At 44.6% G+C, this 19,447-nt stretch overlaps 1 protein-coding gene across 2 annotated transcripts in view; it reads right to left on the bottom strand.

Moving 5' to 3' along the window:
• The window catches only part of RAB3IP (RAB3A interacting protein), a 46,177-nt gene that overhangs the window by 7,431 nt on the left and 19,299 nt on the right, over positions 1-19,447 (bottom strand). The window contains exons 2-6 of one of the 2 annotated variants that reach the window (XM_053256587.1): positions 7,079-7,354; positions 6,681-6,939; positions 3,995-4,090; positions 3,357-3,434; positions 200-403 (exon numbers count right to left, since the gene is read on the bottom strand). In XM_053256587.1, the coding sequence (XP_053112562.1) occupies positions 200-403; positions 3,357-3,434; positions 3,995-4,090; positions 6,681-6,939; positions 7,079-7,329 (888 nt within the window). In that variant the 5' untranslated portion in view covers positions 7,330-7,354. Of the gene's footprint in view, positions 1-199; positions 404-3,356; positions 3,435-3,994; positions 4,091-6,680; positions 6,940-7,078; positions 7,375-19,447 lie in introns of those variants that run through there. The other variant, XM_053256585.1, reaches the window with a different exon arrangement.

Raw genomic sequence — 19,447 nt, 5'->3', positions numbered from 1 at the left:
GCTTTTCCCTAAAATGTTCCCTTGAATTTAGACATTCTAATTGAAATCTATTTTAACGAGTCAAGCCTATTTGCTTTCTATACTTCACTCCATTGGGCATTTACCCAGAAAAATGAATGTCAGCCAACTTGATTAAACTAGTTTGGGGGAGAAATTCTTGTTAAGTAATCATATTTAACACATAAATGAAACTAAATACCTCTTTGCAGTCTTTCACAATTGGTTGCATCATGGTGAGATCCTGGTTACCGACACCCATTGCACTACTTGTACTCTTATTCCTTGTATGTCCTTTTTTGAAGGGAGTTTTCCCACTAGATTGCAGCTCTTTTGTTGGTGAGGTTGGAGAAGTGGACAGCACTAATGTTTTCAGGGCTGCTACTTCAGCTTGAAGGACATCAATCTAAGTGACAAAAAACAACAAGCAGCACCAAATTGAAGTTTGCATAGAATTTGCTGGCAGGGATATGCTTGCTTTTGCTACACTGTAAGACACTTTATGCCATATTGTCCCAGAAGTACCGTGGAATGAGGGAAGTAGGTTATAAGCTTCATATTTCATAACAGGGCAGTGGGCATGCCCTTACCTCTTGCATGTGGGCTTCTCAGAGGCATCTGGTGGGCCACTGTGGGAAACAGGATGCTGGACTAAATGGGCCTTAGGCCTGATCCAATGGGGCTGTTCTTATGTTCTTAAACATAACCCAATATAAAAGGGCATGTGTCCACCCCCCAAAAAAGCACAGGGCTTCATTGCACCAACAACAGACCATAGGTGATGTCATTAAAGCAACAATTCTATTAATCTCAGTAACTTTTGAAGTGTTTTGGTATGATCCAATAAAAGATCTTTGGAGTAGATCAAGCATTTCTCCAAATAGAGATCTCTTACATAGTTTGTGTACAACATCAGGAAGGCTGGACTGAGGCAAAATCTCATTGATTAGCTAGCTCCAGACGTTAGCAGCCATCATGAGAACCAACAACTGTACTGGATGACCCAATGTGGACACATTTATAGCAGAGAAGAAAACTCTGCTGCCTTCTCTGCAGCAAAGGTGTGTTCAACAACAAGGTGTGTTCAAAGAAGTGTCATGCTATTTGGCCCATTCCTTATAATCTGTGCTCCAGTTTCTGTTGCTGCTTCACAGACTGACTCCTCAAAACACAAAATAAGGTCAACACCGTGTTGATTATAGAGACAAGACTTCATTCTACAGTCAATCAGCAGTAAATAAATCCTGTAGAAAATTCCAGGGCAGGGGGAGAAGTCATGCTATCCACAGCTCAAGGACAGACCAGCGTAAGTGGTCCAGCACCCCACCATGGTTCCATTCCATAGCAATCTGGACCTTAGTGAGAGAGCAAGATCAACCATGACTACACTGGGATACACTTTAACTTTAGATCACCTGGCATGTGACCAACAACATATTATGGGCCCCAGGCTGCTTCTGACAAGTCCTCAGTAAGGACATTCAGGTCCCTAGCACAATAAAGCTATGAGAGTGCATTACTTTCATCAGGTCTGCCAGCATCTGTTCATTAGTGACTGGTACATCAGTAGAATCTTCAATATATACTTGGCTTCCAACACAATGCACACACTTTCAAAGCTCAGGCTACTCTGCGATGGGAGTCTCTCAACAGTTAAAGATTCTGAAACAACCACAACTCTGCCCTGCACTTGTACTGCACAGAGAACCCAGCCAGAACCAATTGGGCTAGAACTAGCTCCCCAGCATCATCTAGACAGTGAAGTATACCACGGCAGCTGATTTCTACAAGATAAAACCACTTTCTTCTGCAATATTAACAGTCATGGACCTTACTCTAAAGAGTACCAATTTTAAAAACTGGCAACCTATTGATTCTGAATCACTAGAGAAAAATGGATGCACCATACATTCCATGAACCTTAGTCTTGATCATATATCCACAACTTTGAGGCTTACACATTGCCCCTTGACCCTGTTCTTTCCCACATGAAAGCCCCATTTGTTAATATCTAGGGACAGAAAGACTTTCATGTGTCCTCAGGTCTTTGTAGATACCATGTATTCTGGAACTTTATTAATTCCCAAATGTATGACCAACAAAACTGCTCCCTTCCCTCGCAGGGGAATTCAAGTGTGCCTTAGCGGGCACTTATTAGTCTTTGAGGAAAGGTATTTTCCCAAAGCTAACTCTTATCTTAACAAAGGGAGAATGGGTCGGATCAATCAATCAGCTTTATATCCACCTGCCTAACAGCTCTTCCAATTTACCTATCAAGGCCATAAAGTTAAAAAGTTCAACTCTGAAAAAATTGTTTGCTTTCAAATATGCCCTAGTGAATATGGACTGCAAACAATCTCAAACCAAGGCCATTGCCCAACTTCCCTTTACACTACCAAAACAGAATTCTGAACATACAAAGTGACAAGGAACATTCCAAATTAACCGATCACCTACTCTGGAATATTCTAATCAATTAATGACCCTATTCCAGTGTAAGTGCGTAGTGTGGATGCAAAAGTCATTTCAGCAAGAATTGGCCCATTCAGTTAAACCAACATATGCTACAGTGATGAAGATCTTTCATTTAAGAACTGAATAAGGCTGGTGCTGTATTGTTCAGAGTGATTCCCTTCCAAAGGAAAAACTAGGAAAAAGAAATATGTTCATCAAGAGTGACTGCTTCCCTTTATACTGCTTCTACACCTAAACCCTACCACCCCATCTCATTCACCTCTTTTCTGAAGTCAAGGCTTTTAATAAGCAGTTTGGGTACTTGAAAAGGAGGATGGATTCTGAAAGGGAGACTTCTTTTTTTTAAAGTTGCATATGCACACAGAACATCTATTATTTTAAATAAATATATATATATATATATATATATATATATATATATATATATATATATATATATATATTTCTCCTGGGTGTGCCTTGGAATGTGCGTCCCAGCGCCCAGCTGATTGGCTGGGTGGCGGACGGGCCTGATTGGCTGAGGCGCACGCAGCAGGATTGGTTGCCCCGGCAGCAGCTGGCCTGGCCACAGAGGCAGCAGTGGGCCCAGCCCAGCCACGGAGGCAAGGCCCAGGAGGGGTGGGGAGAAAGGGGGGGTAGAAGTGGCGGTGGGGAGGAGAGGCGGCCAGGCCTCGAAGTGGAGACTGGAGCAGAAAGTGGGGGAGAAGAGGCAACCGCCGGTCCCAAAGAGCACACAGATACTCTGTGCGTGGTCAGCTAGTATTAATGAAACCTGTTGGATTCCAGTCCATAACATTCATGAATAGCTATAGATTAAATGGGGGAGAGGAGAGGGAGAGAAGACACACACGCGCGCGCACACACATTGAGCAGCAAAAACTCACTTTTCCTTGTGCTTCTTTCAATTGTTTTTCAGCTGTGGCTTGCTTTATGTTAGCTTCTCTCACCATTTTGTGTGCTTCCTATAAAAACCAATGCTTATGTAGTATAAATGCTTTATACAAGTTTGCATGCAGTTTGAAGACTAACCTCTGAAAAGAGAAAGTTATTCTTTTATACAATAAGACAAGAACAAGATTTTGGAAGTGTTTGGCCAAACTTATGAGCTGCTTTGCATTTTACTTTTGAAAGCCTCAGTATCAGGGGAAACATCTGGGTCCAAGAATGAGCAAATCATCAGGCTGGAACTATAAGATAGAAGTCCGAAGCCTAATTCAGACAGATCCTCACTTTGTGGCTTGGTTACCACTTAAAAGGAAACTGTGTGGCTACCATTCCACATGGGGAGCCATCTATTTGTTTGAAGCAGATTGCCTGGTTTGGGTAATTTCAACCACATCAACACAACTGTGTGCACACACTCTGATGTGGCTGAAGTCACACCGAATTTCATAAGGAGCAGCTTCATTCTTGATTTGTGACAAATACATCCCAAATATGGGTTCTGAAGAAGAAAACATTAAACACAAAAAGCAGCCACCCACTTCTCTTGAAGTACAGTACAGCAAAGTCTCCAACAAACCTCAAACAGACTAGCAGTTAGTTCTTCCAATTCCTGCCCAAGTTGGTCACGCACTTTAGAAAGTCTTTCACATTCTTCATCTTTTAGTTTCAGCTCCTATGGAAAAACATTTAGAGTTGGCCAACTGCTTTTTTTACAGCCCTTCAGAGCTAGCAGAATTAGAAGTGATATTTGGCCCTCAATGGAACAGATAACCATTGCTAAATAAAGCTGTTCACAGCAATCACTCCTGGAGCATAGCCAGCTTCATCATGGGCTTTCAGGCAAATGAGAACATACAAGGGGTGCCTAGCTGTGTCTCCACAGCCATTTAGGCAGCCATCCAGCTCTCACAAAATCCCACCTATTGCCATCCAGATGGTAAAAATTAAAAAAAAAGTTATCAACAATGACTAGTGGAGCAGCAGCTGTTTCTTTCTGAAGCTATCACAAGTTACAGACACTATTTCAGTTGCCTAAAGCTCTAGGTGCAGCTCTTATTATGTCTGTTAAGTACTTGTGACTGTCAGCATTGTGCTAAATTGTGACTGGGATATCACACACAGAAGAGGATAACTAGCTTGCATATGTACAAGCAAAAGCTGCTGCTTTTTTGCAGGACCTCAAAACTGCCATGTCTGCAGCCCAATCTCAGCAAAATACTACCAAGAGTCAGAAGCCTGCTGTATAAAAGAAAGCCAAGGGGGAAATCTCAAAGCTCCATTAGTGTTTTCATTTCTCAGTGTTGTGTGAAGATAATATATAGCACTAGGGGGCAGCCAATATTTAGAAGACAAAGACAGTAAACTTACAAGAGTAGGAAGTTGAACAGAATCTATAAGGAGAAAGGAGTGACGAGGCAATATCATAACTCAGCATTAAGCATATTACCTTCCATCCACAGATAGCAAAGCTTTCTACAAATACTACATCTCAGCAGAAACTGCAAAAGCAAGAAGGGTTTCATTTTGGAAGCAAACAAAGCAGAGTAGCAGATGTCAAGGACTGTGCTTCAGACTGCAGTTCTTAACCTACTTACTCTGACAAAGCCCCGTTTACATTCGCAGGGTTACTCTGGATTAAACAGCTTGAAGCTTGTGACAAAAGTAACCTCATTTAACAGCAAGGCTGGAACTTTATGCAGAACATGAACTAAAAATACCCCAAGAAACACTATTAAAGACCTGCACCTAGTTACAGCTGCTATTTCAAAGCAAAATTGATTATGTAAGAGCATGTTGTGCAGCACTGTGCCTAGAAATATACAACTTCAAAGAAAAAATGGGAAAATAATATCTGGGGGACAGAGACAGACAGACTTGGGCTGAATATTATCAAGAAACCCAGGGCAAAGCATTTAACACAGAAGTGAGTTATCTTATTATTAGTATTCCTACAAAATGTCTATTTAAATCCAGTTGCTTATAAGTACATACACTGGTAGGCAAAGGCAGACATTTACAGCACTGTAAATACCCTATGCTAACAAGTTATACAGCAAAGAAAGCTAGTTTTTAATCTGTATAAATTGGGCAAATTAGTAAATATTTGCAGGTTATTCTGCTTCCATTCAAGGGGAGTAGGGTGCAGACCAACAAATCCCCCTCTTTTGACCACTGAAAATCTTATTCACATTTTCTCATCCCCCACCTCCCTTTAGCGAAATCTCAAAACATTGCCCACAGATTTTCAAGTCTGTCTTCACTGCCATACGCATCATCAGCATCATTCATGGGACTCTCTTTGAAGACTGTCTAAAATGCTGGAACCCATCCTTTAATAGGCATAAACCTAGATGAGCATATTACACCTTCATTATGACAGTGCCATTGGTTACCAAACTATTTCCAGGCACAAGTCAAGGAGCTGGTTTTATTTTATTTATATACCATCTGATATGTGCATCTCTAGGCAATGTACACACTCTAAAAAACAGATATAGAAAAGTTAACACAATTTCACAGAACAAGTTAAAAACAGATAAAACAGTTTAAAACTAATCTCAGTTAAAAGCCTGAGAAAACAGGTGCATCTTGAGGGTCTTCCTAAAAGCAAACAGAGAAGGAGATGCTCTTATTTCAACAAGGAGCATATTCCAAAGCCCCGGAGCAGCCACAGAAAAGACCCTATAACAGTTGTGGCCAATAAAGCCCTAAATGTTCTGGCCCAGAATAATTTCAAGAAATGCTTTATCTCATATGAAACCCTATTCACCCCATTCTTAACTATCTGCTGGTGAGGGTCTGCTCAGATGCAAGATTAGTCGCCACTAGGAGCAGGGCTTGCTCAGTAGTCACTCCAGTGTTATGGAACGCTATCCCTCTGCAGGCTTCCTGGCCGGATGGCTTGCCTCCTGAGGAGGGCAGACACATTTTGCTCCCTTGGCCTTTTGTTCACAGAAAAACTGAGATTTAAAGATCTGTAAGTAACTGTATTTGAACTGTTTTTACCAAGCAGACTAAATGATTTTATTAATTATTTTTTTCAGGTACTAGTTTATGTTACAACCCATTTTGTAAATTGTAGAATTACTGTACATACACATGTACGTTAAGGTGGAGAATTGCTGGAGGAAAGGCAGTCATTTGGGTTTGTTTGTTTTTTTAAAACAAAATCCAAGATTCCCAGAATGCTGAATTGTACGCCCAATGCCCAAATTCCACACTTGCAGAAAACTAGAAAAAATAAGCAAGATGTTAAATCTTACCCTCTGAGCTTTAGCAAGTTCCTCTTTCAATCTTTCATAACCCTTCTCTCTCACTTCCAATACAGAAGGGCTCCGCAGATGAGACAGGCTATCTGTGCTCAGCCCCAAGACATCATCACTCCCTTCAGAATAGTCCGTTAATGTTGCACCCTGCAAAAATTCTCTCTCTGCATTACTGCTTTCCTTTCTGGAATTATGTTTGGATGACCCACCCAGGGGTCCAGAGGTAGAACAAGGGACAGTTTCCGTAACATTGATGCTGAAAAGAAAGAACATTGCTTTTAGCAATCTATCTTCTATAGTTATGGGCTATTGCATACAAAACAGACTTTACGATCCAAAACAAACTTCATGAAGCACTTACTTACAAAATACAGCAATTATTTTTTACAACCAACCTGATGCCTGATGTTTCTGCACAATTTAGATGTCTGGGAGAGGAATAGACAGGTTGTGTAGGGAGATCAGAAACGTTCAGGGCACTTGGTTGAATAGGTGTGGAGCAGACAGCTGAGGGGTGAAGCCGGTAGATGACGGTAGGAGAGGTAGATTGTTCAGAAGTCTTTGATTCATACACGCCCAGAAGATCTGGTGTAGTGGGCGAGGCTAGATTCACTTCATGAAAACCCTCCAAAGTGTCGTTGGCCATAATAGAAGAGGCATCATATGAAGACCTGAAATGAGTGGAGGGTAGTTGACGTATTGGACCATGTATGTCATCCAAACAATCCATGTCTGACCATGCTGAAAGTTTCAGAACAAACATTAGATTTGCATTTCTTTGGAATGAGCAACTCTAGATCACTACAAAACACATGACCACTTAACACTAGAACAGAGATTCTCAATTTGATCAAGCCTATCAACTGAGGCTCAGTTTGCATAAAGTATTTTATTTTTGAGGTAGAGAAAGGAACATTGGTCTTACCATGAAGGGTTCTTTTTCCTGGTGGTAGGAGATCCTCAGGAAGGGTTAGGAACTGCGCATGCCCGAGACAGAACTGGACCATGTGATTCTTGTGGGCGTAGCTGGCTCCCCAGTTCCAGGACTGTTGAGCGAGGAGCATCTGGCCCATAGAGAGAGCGGTGTGTTCGAAACCTACAGGAAATGTGAACTAAATAGGGGAGACAGAAAGTCTAGAACAGATAACACCGTGAGGATAGAAGGATGAAATAACCTGAGACAGATTCTGAAACCCTGAGAGCTGCCTCATCTAATTGATAGGCCAAAATAACAAAAAAGGCCGGTATCCCCCCAAGACTGTAGAGAGAAGCTGTCAACATTCGGATAGGTGCATCCGGGTGGGGCTGAGGATCTCCTACCACCAGGAAAAAGAACCCTTTACGGTAAGACCAATGTTCCTTTTTCCTCTGGTGGTAGGAGATCCTCAGGAAGGGCCGTGCCCAAGCTGAAGACACTGATCCCTGGGAGGGTAAGATGCACTTACAAAACCTGCTGCAGCACCATGCGACCCAAAGCCGCCTGCTGCTCGGAAAACTCCAAAATTTTATAATGTCGAATAAATGGAGACGCAGATGCCCATGTGGCCGCCCTGCAGATCTCAGAGAGAGGAACATGAGTGGAGAACGCCGCTGAAGCGGCTGCACTCCTGGTTGAGTGGGCCATTATACCCCCTGGTGGTGGCAGGTTCCGAGCAGAATAAGCTAAAAGAATACAAGACCTGATCCAGCCCGCCAGGGTGGCCTTAGAAACCTTGTTCCCCAAGGTAGGACCATGAAAAGAAACAAATAGAGCATTTGATTTTCGGATGTCTTTAGTTCTCTTAAGGTAAACACGTAAAACTCTACGTACATCGAGGTTATGCCATAACTTCTCCGTCGGGTGTACTGGAGAAGGACAAAATGAAGGCAAAACAATGACCTGTGACCTATGAAACTGAGAATTAACATTAGGTAGAAAAGTAGAATCAACTTGCAGCAGAACTGTATCAGACTGAAAAGTGCAGAACTCTTTTTTCTATGACAAAGCCCCCAGTTCGGAGACCCGTCGGGCCGATGTAATTGCTACTAGAAAAAGTACCTTGTAGGACAAAACCTTCAGAGGCACAGATGAAATGGGTTCTAATGGGGCCCTAGTCAGAGCGTTGAGAACCTTATTAAGATTCCAAGTAGGGAAACGCTTGATGGATGGAGGTGCCAAGTTGGAAGCGCCACGTAGGAACTTCGAAATATGTGGATGTAGCAATAGATGGTAGCCTGCGGAGAGATTGAGAACCGAAGCTAGTGCTGACACTTGCCGACGTAAGGTCGCCAGGCGGAGTTGTTTGTCTAAACCCGCCTACAGAAAATTAAGAACCTCAGGTACCCCTGCCGAAAGTGAGTCCAAGCTGGATGTGCGAGCCCAGGTTAGAAATGCTGACCATGCAGTTTGATAGATCCTGTGAGTAGAATCCCACCTAGAAGCCAAGACGGTATTCTGCACTGGCGATGAGTATCCACTAGTCACTAAGTTCGAGTGCTCAACCTCCAGGCGGAGAGCTGTAGCCATTGTGGTGCCGGGTGGTGTATCGGCCCTTGAATCAGTAGGTCCTGGCGTGTTGGAAGATGCCACGGAGGACCTAACGCCAGTTCTATGATGCTGGAGAACCACAGGCGACGTGGCCAGTGGGGAGCTATGAGAATGAGTTTGGCGCATTCTTGAAGCGCTTTCTTGAGTACCTTCATGATGATGGGAACTGGAGGAAAGGCATATAACAGCTTTTGGCCACAGAGAGTTTAGGGCATCCATCCCTTCGGCTAGTGTTGAGTGGTACCTTGAATAATAGTGGGGAAGTTGATGGTTCTGTGCCGATGCGAATAGATCCACCTGGGGATCGCCTAGGATTTGAGTCATTTGAAGGAAAACTTCTGGGTGGAGAGACCACTCGCCTGGGTCGAGTGATTTGTGGCTGAGCCAATCCGCAAGTTCATTGTCCTCCCCTTTTAGATGTTCTGCTGATATTGATAGGAGATTGTTCTCTGCCCATTCGAAGAGGAGATCAGAATCTTTCATCAGTATTCTGGACTTGGTGCCCCCTTGTTGGTTGATGTGAGCCTTTACTGTTACGTTGTCCGTTCTGACCAAAACATGATGATGTCGAAGCAGTTCTTGAAAGCTGAGAAGCGCCAGGCGGGCCGCTCTGAGTTCCAGCCAGTTGATGGGTCGCCTCTGTTCGTCTAGAGACCAGGAGCCCTGTGAAACCTGAGTCTGGCAGTGGGCCCCCCATCCCGACAGGCTGGCATCGGATGTGACTACCACCCGTGCTGGTTCCTCCAATGGGAGGCCCTTGTTGAGGGATGGGGACATCCACCATAGTATGGACTCCCGGACGTATTGCGGAATCAGGACCTGAGCTTTGGAGCAGGCCATGATGTTGTCCTGCCAGGGGAGTAACAACCACTGTAGGGGGCAAGAATGCCATCTGGCCCACAGAGTGCAAAGGAGACAGGCAATCATGGAACCTAGGGCTTGGGCCAGAGTCATAACGTCCTCCGAGGTCTTGGTAAGGAGCGAAGTTGTTGGGTAACCTTTAAACATCATTCTAGTGGTAGGAAGATCTTCCCCCGAGCAGTGTCGAAGAGGGCCCCCAGATGAACCAACGTCTGGGTAGGTTCAAGATGGCTCTTGGTTTGGTTAACTACAAAGCCGTGGTCCCTTAGAGCTGTCAATGAAGTGCGGACATCCTTGATGGCCTGTTCCCACGAGCGGGCTCTGATCAAGAGGTCGTCCAAATAGGAGTGAATGTGGACTCCCTGGAGGCGGAGGTGTGACACCAGTGCTACCATAACCTTGGTGAACACCCTCGGGGCGGATGAGAGGCCAAAGGGAAGGGCGCAATACTGATAATGAACCCCGCAGGAAAAGCGTAGATGCTTGTGAGAGCCGGTTCTGATGGGAATATGCAAGTAGGCCTCTGAAAGGTCGATAGAGGCCAAAAAATCTCCCGGCTGTACGGTCTCCTTTAAGGTGTGCAAGGATTCCATCCGAAACTTTCTTTTTTGGACAAAGCAGTTGAATGCCTTGAGATCTAATACAGCCCTCCATGTTCCATCTTTCTTTGGAACTAGAAAAAGGATGGAGTAGGTACCTTGAAAAAGCTAGGAAGGAGGGACCTGCTCGATTGCTTACATCTGAAGTAAGTGCTGCACTGCCTGAAGCATCCGTACATGTTTGTGAGGATTGGAAGATTTTGGTGTGGGGATGAAACGTTCGTGAGGAACCGAAGAGAACTCGATGTTGTAGCCATTGGTCACCACGTCTAAGACCTAGACATCCGATGTTGAGGACATCCACGTGGTGCAATGGTCCGACAGTCATCCGCCTACATGAATGGCGTCATTGTTTCTTGTGATTGGCAAAGGAGCCAAATTGCTTGTGTGGGTATCCTCTGTAATTGCCCCTGAATTGTTGTCTCCACTGAGGTCTGAAGGAACCTCTGGAAGGAGTGAATCAGGAATCTCGCACTTGATAATTTTGGTTGAAGCTATGCGAGTATGGTTGATTGAAAGCTTATCTATATGGACGGAAAGATCTGGCAGAGTAACGAAAGGAGCCACGAAAACCCCCACGAAAAGACGGCATAATCTTTTTCTTATCCCTAGAATCTATCAATACAGGATCAAGAACAGGTCCAAAAAGCTCACCGCCTGCAAAAGCCGCTGGTGTTAGGGCTAGCTTTGACTTATAATGCACGTTCCAGGATTTAAGCCAGAGAGACCTACGAATTGCCACGCCTGCAACCATGGCTCTAGAGGATTGCTGGATGTTATCTAAGCTAGCATCGGCCATTAGTGCAGCTGCCTTGGCCATTTTATTAATGCCCTGGCGAAGCTTGGGCAATTCAGGGGGGACCATCTTAACAAGTTCTTTGGCCCATAACAACGATGCCCTGGCAAAAATTGAGGTAGTCGTTGAGATTTTAATAGAGGAGGAAGAGGCATTGTGTACCTTCTTAAGAAGGGAGTCACAGCGACGGTCTTCCTGAGACTTCAATTGTTCTTGACCCTCTGACTGAATTACGGTTCCCGAGACCAGCTGGACCACGGGAGGGTCCACTTTAGGGGTGGCAAGGAGTTTGGTTACTTCCGCAGGCAACATGTAGTGTCTCTTAGGAATGTTACCTATGGGTTTGGTTGCAGTGGGTCACTGCCACTCAGTACACATGACCCTTCTAAATAATGGAGGAAAAGGAACTGCTGGACTCACCGGCTCAGAGGCAGGAAACACTTGTTGGTTTAGCGTAGAGGTTTGGCTCTCCAGCTCTGGCGGAGATACATCATTAATTACCCGCTTAGCCTTAGCTAGGAGGATCTCAAACTCTGTAGAAGAAAACAGCCTGGCCGAATTAGGGATAGGTGGGTTCACTTCTTCATTGGAAAGTTCCCCATCCTCGTTATCTGATTCAATGGGACCAGAGGCGTCCTTAGGTGGCAAGTGTGGTGAGCCCCCTTCTGAAGAGGAGTGTGTGTGTGTGTACAGGAGAGTTTGGCCTAACAGGGCACATGGGAGGGAGTGTAGGTGGAGGCGGCATGAGGTGGGGGAGAGCGGGTATCGAAGGGACTGAGCGCCTAGGTTGTTTCCGCTGGTGCCCTTCGTTAGAAGAGGAGGAGGAGGAAGAGCGCCTGCGTTTTCTGCTTGGTCTATGTGGTAATGGTCTGGGAAAGAAAATTCCATGCTCAGATATGGGGATAGCCCTACGTCTAGGACTTGAGTTGGGGGAGGATGATGAAAGCCTATCCGAACCTCTCCAGTTGGATGAGCGCCTGTGAATGGTTCTGCTCCCTTGCACTGGATTAGGAGCGTCAGCCACCAGAGGGAGCCTGTCTGTTTGTACAGGAGGTGCCTGAATTGCAGTTACTGGTGGTTCTTGCAACATTTCCCGCCTAAAAAACTCCCTCAGCCACTGAGTGGCTCCAGGGGAAAACGGATCTTTACTCACGGGGGATGCAGTAACTGGTCTAATAGGAAACTCCTGCAATGAGGTCCCAGGAGGAGAAGTAGCCCTTGGTGTATCCACTGCTAAGTTCTCTTGAGGCAAATGGTCAGTCGCCGGAAGGTTGCCCACCAGGCACCGGCCGCCCTGTTTGCTTTGAGATCTTTTCTTGTGCCCCTCCTTTACTTTGGCGCCATTACCCAACGTTTTGGACTTAGAGCGGCAACACACCGCTTGAATCAGCAAGCGTTCGCTGAGACGTTTGTGTCCCTCCGCTTTGGCCAGGGACTCTTTACGTTTCTTTTTGGTAATCTGGTCCCCCAAATGCTTAGACTTTTTAAGGGCTTTGGAGGACAAGTGCCCTGAGGAAGATGGTTCCATTGCAGTGGAATTGCAAGTCAGGGCAGCATTTATCGCGTCTGGAGACCCCACCGGGGCAGATTGATTTCCTCGCGCGTTGCCCAGGTGCTGCAGCAACACAGAAGCCTCCAACATCGAGCCCTGCAAGAGCTCTTCAGCATGGGTAATGTCCATAACAACAGACGAAAAGTGAACAAACAAAAGGTAAAACTAACTTTGAATTAGCCAATTGTATTCCAAATGTAAAGTAAAAAGGTATTTTTTTTAAAAAAACTTTAATCTGGAGCCGAATGGAGCGCGAGCTCTCCTCCCACCTTCACACAAACTAACTAGGATAGGCAGTAATTAGAAAACTGAAAGGGAGACGAGAAAAGACAGACCAGAATGTAGAATAAATGCAGTATCAACTGAGGTCTCTCACAAAAGGTCTAGTCCCGAGCAAGACAGAAATGGAACTGGGGAGCCAGCCCACAAGAATCACATGGTCCAGTTCTGTCTCAGGCATGCGTAGTTCCCTTCCTGAGAATCTCCTACCACCAGAGGAAAAAGAACATTACCCACCTTTGGCTAACTTCTGTTAGAGGATGCAAAAGACCATACAGTCATCACTTGCCAACCACGGTTTTGAGTATGTGTGACTGGCATTTTGTGACAGGTCTTGCGGAATGCAACCTGAGTATCCACGAGTTATCATGAGATCCTGTTTGTGAGAGGCATGAAGTTGAGGAGAGGGAGAGAGAAGCCTCGGCCCAACTCCTTACTTTCTCCTGCTGCTTCTCTCCTCCCCCACACTCTGGAGATGGGGCAGAAGCATCCCCCCCCCCCGCCGCCACCACCAGCGCCAAGAAGCAGAGGCACCAGCAGAGCGCCAAGCAGCAGAAGTGAGAGAAAGGGGAAGAGAGTCTTCCCCATGTCGGGTTTCTCCCCACCACTGAGTGCGACGAGAAGCAGAAGCAGAGATGAGAGAGAGGAGGAGAGAGAGAATATCCCCCACGCCAAGTTTCTCCTTGATGCTGAGTTTCTCTTGCACCTGCTAAGGTGCCAAGTTCCTCCCCTCCGCCGAGTTTCTTCCCCACCCAGTGTGTGCCAAGACAGCAACATTCCTCCCCACTTGCTGTTTCCTCTCCTCTTCCTCCTGCTGCCGTTGTTTCTCAAGATGGAGTGGATGGAGGGCTAGGGAGAGTTACTGTACTGTCATTCCTACATTTGGCTACATTTTTAATGGCTACATTTTTAGTTATTTTCAACCTTTTTAAAGTGATTCAACCTTCTTAAAGTAAACCCCCATGCTGTTTAACATCTACATGAAACAGCTAGGAGAGGTCATCCAGGGACTTGAGACTGAGTTGTCAGCAATATGCAGATGACACTCAGCTCTCTCGCTCTCTCCTTGTCACCTGATCCTAGGGAGGCAGTGGATGTCCTGAATCAGGGGCTGGAGGCAGTGATGGGCTGGATGTGGGCTAACAAATAGAGATTGAATCCAGGCAAGATGGAGGTACTGTTGGTCAGCAGGAGAGCCAATAGGGATGATCAGATTCTACTGGTTCTGGATGGGGCTGCACTTCCCTTGAAAAAGCAAGTGTGCAGCTTGGGGGTACCCCCATTTTGAAAAAGCTACATTGGCTGCCAATCTGTTTCCGGGTCCAATTCAAGGTGCTGGTTTTGACCTTTAAAGCCCTGGATACCTGAGGGACTGCCTGCTCCTAAGGGTTTCTGCCCGCTCGATGAGGTCATTGGGGCGTGGGCCCTACTCTGTGTGCCAACAATAAGGGAGGATTGCCTGTCATGCATGCGGAACAGGGCCTTATCATTGTCCCCAGACTTTGGAATACTCTCCCGGTGGGCATCTGCTTCTCAATCTCCATCACAGTTTTTAGAAAGCAAGTAAAATCTTGGCTTTTTACCCAGGCTTTTAAATGAGTGTTTTGTTTACTGCTGCTTTGTATCTTATGATTATATTGTACATATTTTTTTAACTTTTAAATTTGTATTTTTATATTCCATTTTAATTTCTTATTGTGTAGTTTTTATGATTTTATATTGTCTTAAATATTTTGTAAACCACCTTGAGATTATTTTAATGAAAAGCGGTATAAACATTTAACAATACATTATTTTATTTTTTTAACCTTTCGTGACCAAGGTTCCCTCATTCCCATTGATTTCTACTGCCCGCCATCCATGATTTTGCCAGAACGTAACTCTTGCGGTTGGTGAGGGATAACATATTCAGGATTACTACTATTTACAGAGCTCCAAAAATATATTTAGAATATACAATATTCTCCCAGGATTTCTGAGATTTAATTATAAGTGAACACCATTTTACCCCATTTTCATTTTGTCAGCTACACATTCTTATGCCAGTTCTCTAGATATGCATTGCCCACATAATAGGTCGATGCATAACAGAGAGTATTTAGAAACTATAAGTGCAAATCTGCACTTACGGTACTAATAAGTGGTGTAGTTAGATATGGTTGGCCGCACTGCTCTCAGAGAATAAGTACCACTGCAACCATTATTTTTCCTTAAAGATGCTGGCATAGGTTTGAGAGTTCAGCATACATCAGGCACAGGATATTAAGACATGGCTCCTTCTGCCTTCATTTACACTTGTTACTCAAACACTTAGACAGGGAAAGGATACATAGTCTAACAATCTATCTACCACATAATTTAGGCCTTTCCCCTAACCAACAAATTGTGCACATTCAGGGAATTGTGTTGCTCTAAATTAATCACCACACAAAAGAAGCTCAATTTAAATCATTTACTACTGGCACTTCATATATCTTCGAAACAATGATCACTTCTGTTCCTTCTCCTATATTACTTTACCTAATATTCAAATCCCCATTCAGCCATGAAACTAGCTGGGTGACTCTGGGCCAGTCACTTCTCTCTCAGCCTAACCTACTTCACAGGGTTGCTGTGAGGAGAAACTCAAGCATGTAGTACACTGCTCTGGGCTCCCTGGAGGAAGAGTGGGATATAAATGTAAAAATATTATTATTATTTCTTGTTTACACAGTCAGACAGGTGTTATTGACTGGTTTGTTTTATCCAGACACTAGTAATTTTAAGCCCGTTAAAATAACGGGCGCTAGCAGGGTTGTGTAGCTTTTCACATATATGTATGGAGCTTTGGTCGGTTTGGGGGGGGGTGCTTGTGTGTTACTTTGTGTGCTGTTTGATGTGTTTGCCACCCAGAGTGTTGTCCGCTGATCCCGCCTTTACCCTCTACCCATGGCCGGTCCTCCTGCCGCCGCCTCTACCCTCACCCCGGCTTGCCCGGTCGTGTTGCCTCGGCGTGTTTGTGGCTGGGCTGGACCCGCCGCCGCCCAGAGTGTTGCCCGCCGATCCCGCCTCTAAACACCCCGCGGCATGGCCAGTCCTCTTGCTGCCACCTCTACCCTCCCCCCGGGCTTGTCCGGTCATGTGGAGCCGCCGCCACCCAGAGTGTTGCCTGCCGATCCGCCTCTACCCTCCCCGTGGCATGGCCGGTCCTCTTGCCGCTGCCACTACCCTCCCCCCAGCTTGTCCGGTCATGTGGAGCCGCTGCCGCCGCCGCCGCCCAGAGTGTTGTCCGCGGATCCCGCCGCTACCCTCCCTGCGGCATGGCCTGTCCTGTTGTCCGCCACCTTTACCCTCCCCCCGGCTTTGCCGCCTGGTTGCCAAAGTTGCCGCCGCCAACATGGCCGCCTGCTGCCGGCGGTCGTGTCTCTCTCGGCGTGTTCTGGGCATGTGCTCCGCACATGCCCAGAACAGCCGAGGGAGACATGGACACACACAATCCAACGAAGACACGGACACACGCCAGGGACTTTATTATAGAGGATTGAGTCCTTCCCAAGGACCTGGGATGGCTGAATTTTATTGTCAATTGTTATAGATATCGTCGCAGAATATAGGCTGTTCCCAGTAAAGCTGCTTTTTGTAATTGGCTGATGGTGATTTCTGTGGCCCCTATGGTGTTGAGGTGCTCTTCAAGGTCTTTTGGAACTGCACCCAGGGCGCCAATTACCACTGGGATTATTTGGGTCTTTTTCTGCCACAGCCTTTCAATTTCAATTTGTAGATCTTTGTATTTGGTGATTTTTTCTATTTCTTTTTCTTCTATTCTGCTATCCCCTGGTATTGCGATGTCGATTATTTTCACTTGTTTTTCTGTCTTCTCGACTACAGTTATATCTGGTGTATTGTGTGGCAGATGTTTGTCTGTTTGTAGTCGGAAGTCCCATAATAATTTTACATCTTCATTTTCTTCAACTTTTTCAATTTTATGGTCCCACCAATGTTTGGCTACAGGCAGCTTGTATTTTTTGCAATGTTCCAGTGTATCATCCCTGCTACCTTGTCATGCCTTTGTTTGTAGTCAGTCTGTGCAATCTTTTTACAACAGCTGATTAGGTGGTCCACGGTTTCATCTGCTTCTTTACAAAGGCGGCACTTGCTGTTTGTGGTGGATTTTTCGACTTTTGCTCTTATTGCGTTTGTTCTTAGTGCCTGTTCTTGTGCAGCCAGTATTAAACCCTCTGTTTCTTTCTTCAAGTTGCCATTCATAAGCCATTGCCAGGTCTTGGTGATGTCTGATTTTCCACTTATATTGTGCAAATATTGACCATGCAGTGGCTTATTTTTCCATTTTTCTGCTCGGTTCTTGACTTGTTCTTTCTTGTAGGCCTGCTTTGTTTCATTGGTGTTGAATAGTTTCGCATTATTGACCATTTGAAGTGCATCTTCTTCACTGTCCTTGATATATTCTTCAAGGCCTCTTTTCTCCTCCTCTACTGTTTGATGGACTTGCAGCATTCCTCTTCCACCTGAGCTGCGAGGAAGGTATAGCCTATCGACATCACTGCGGGGGTGCAGAGCATGATTGATGGTCATGATTTTCCTGGTCTTATGATCCAGTGTCTCTAGCTCTGCCTGGGTCCAGTCTATTATTCCTGCAGTGTATCTGATAACAGGTATAGCCCAGGTGTTTATGGCTTGTATGGTGTTCCCACCACTGAGTTTTGACTTGAGGGTTTTTCTAACTCTCCTGATGTATTCACTTCCAATTTTTCTTTTAACTTCAGTGTGTGTGATGTTATCAGCCTGGAGAATGCCCAAGTATTTGTAATGTTCTTTCTCTTCCAGGTTCTTGATCTTGCTTCCATTGGGCTGTTCTATTCCTTCTGTTTTTGTTATTTTCCCTCTGTTCATTATTAATGCAGCACACTTGTCTAGTCCAAACTCCATCGCTACTGAATATACGGACAGTGTTTAGCAGTGATTCGATTTCTGACTGGGACTTTCCATACAACTTCAGATCGTCCATGTACAGCAGATGGTTGATTTGACTTGATGTTTTAGATGTTTGGTATCCGAGGGCTGTTTTGTTTAGTATTTGTGAAAGTGGGGTCATGGCGATTACAAACAACAGAGGGAATAATGAGTCCCCTTGGAAAATGCCTCTTCTAATGCTAACCTGTCCAAGTGTCTCGCCATTGATTGTTAACTGTGTACTCCACATGCTCATTGCTTTTAAAAAAAATAAATATCTGAATGTTTTTGCTGACACCAGTTGTTCCTAAACATTTTAGTATCCATGTGTGAGGCAATGAATCAAAGGCTTTCTTGTAGTCAATCCATGCAACACTTAGATTGGTTTTTCTTCTCTTGCAATTTTCTAAAATCATTTTGTCAATCAGCTTTCGGTTCAACTGGAAGCTGTTTGTTAGTTAATAAGTGTTGCATCACTTCATCTGCTATTATTCCAGTTAATAATTTGAACATGGTTGGCAGACAGATCATCGGTCTATAATTACTTGGAACTGCACCTTTTGCTGGGTCTTTCATGATGAGATGAGTTTTCCAAGTTGTTAGCCACTGTTCAATATCACCTCCTTGCAAAATGTGATTGAACTGTTTTGATAGTTGTTTATGAAGGCTTGTTAGGTGTTTAAGCCAAAAGCCATGCAGTTCATCGTCGTCTGGAGCAGTCCAATTTTTATTTTTCTTTGCTCTTTCACTGATTAATTCTTGTGTTATTATTAGATCTTGCATTTGTTGCTTACATTTTTTGACCTCTTTCATCCAGCCTGCTTTTTTATTGTAATCTATTGGATTGTCCCATAATTTCCCCCAGAATTGCACTGTTTCTTCTTTATTTGGTGTTTCTATGTTTCTTGCAGTTTCTCCTTCTTTGCTTTGGTAGAAACGTCTCTGATTCGACTGGAATTGGAGATTCTGCCTGTGTTGTGTAGTTCTGGCTTCATATCTGCTAATCTTCTTTGACACTGCTGTTATTTGCTGCTTTATTATTTCCAGGACTTCTCTAATTTTCCTTGAATCTAGGTGGTATTTTTGGATCAGATACTGTTTGATGTTTTCATTCTTCAGCTTCTTGTCTTTCATATCTTTCAATTTACTAGCATCTGATCTAAGCCTGGAGATTTTATTTTCTAATCTAATCTTCCATTT

This window comes from Hemicordylus capensis, chromosome 5 (genome assembly GCF_027244095.1).
Source record: "Hemicordylus capensis ecotype Gifberg chromosome 5, rHemCap1.1.pri, whole genome shotgun sequence".
In the NCBI taxonomy this organism is placed as follows: Eukaryota; Metazoa; Chordata; class Lepidosauria; order Squamata; family Cordylidae; genus Hemicordylus; species Hemicordylus capensis.
This window is presented reverse-complemented; position numbering and strand designations above follow the sequence as displayed.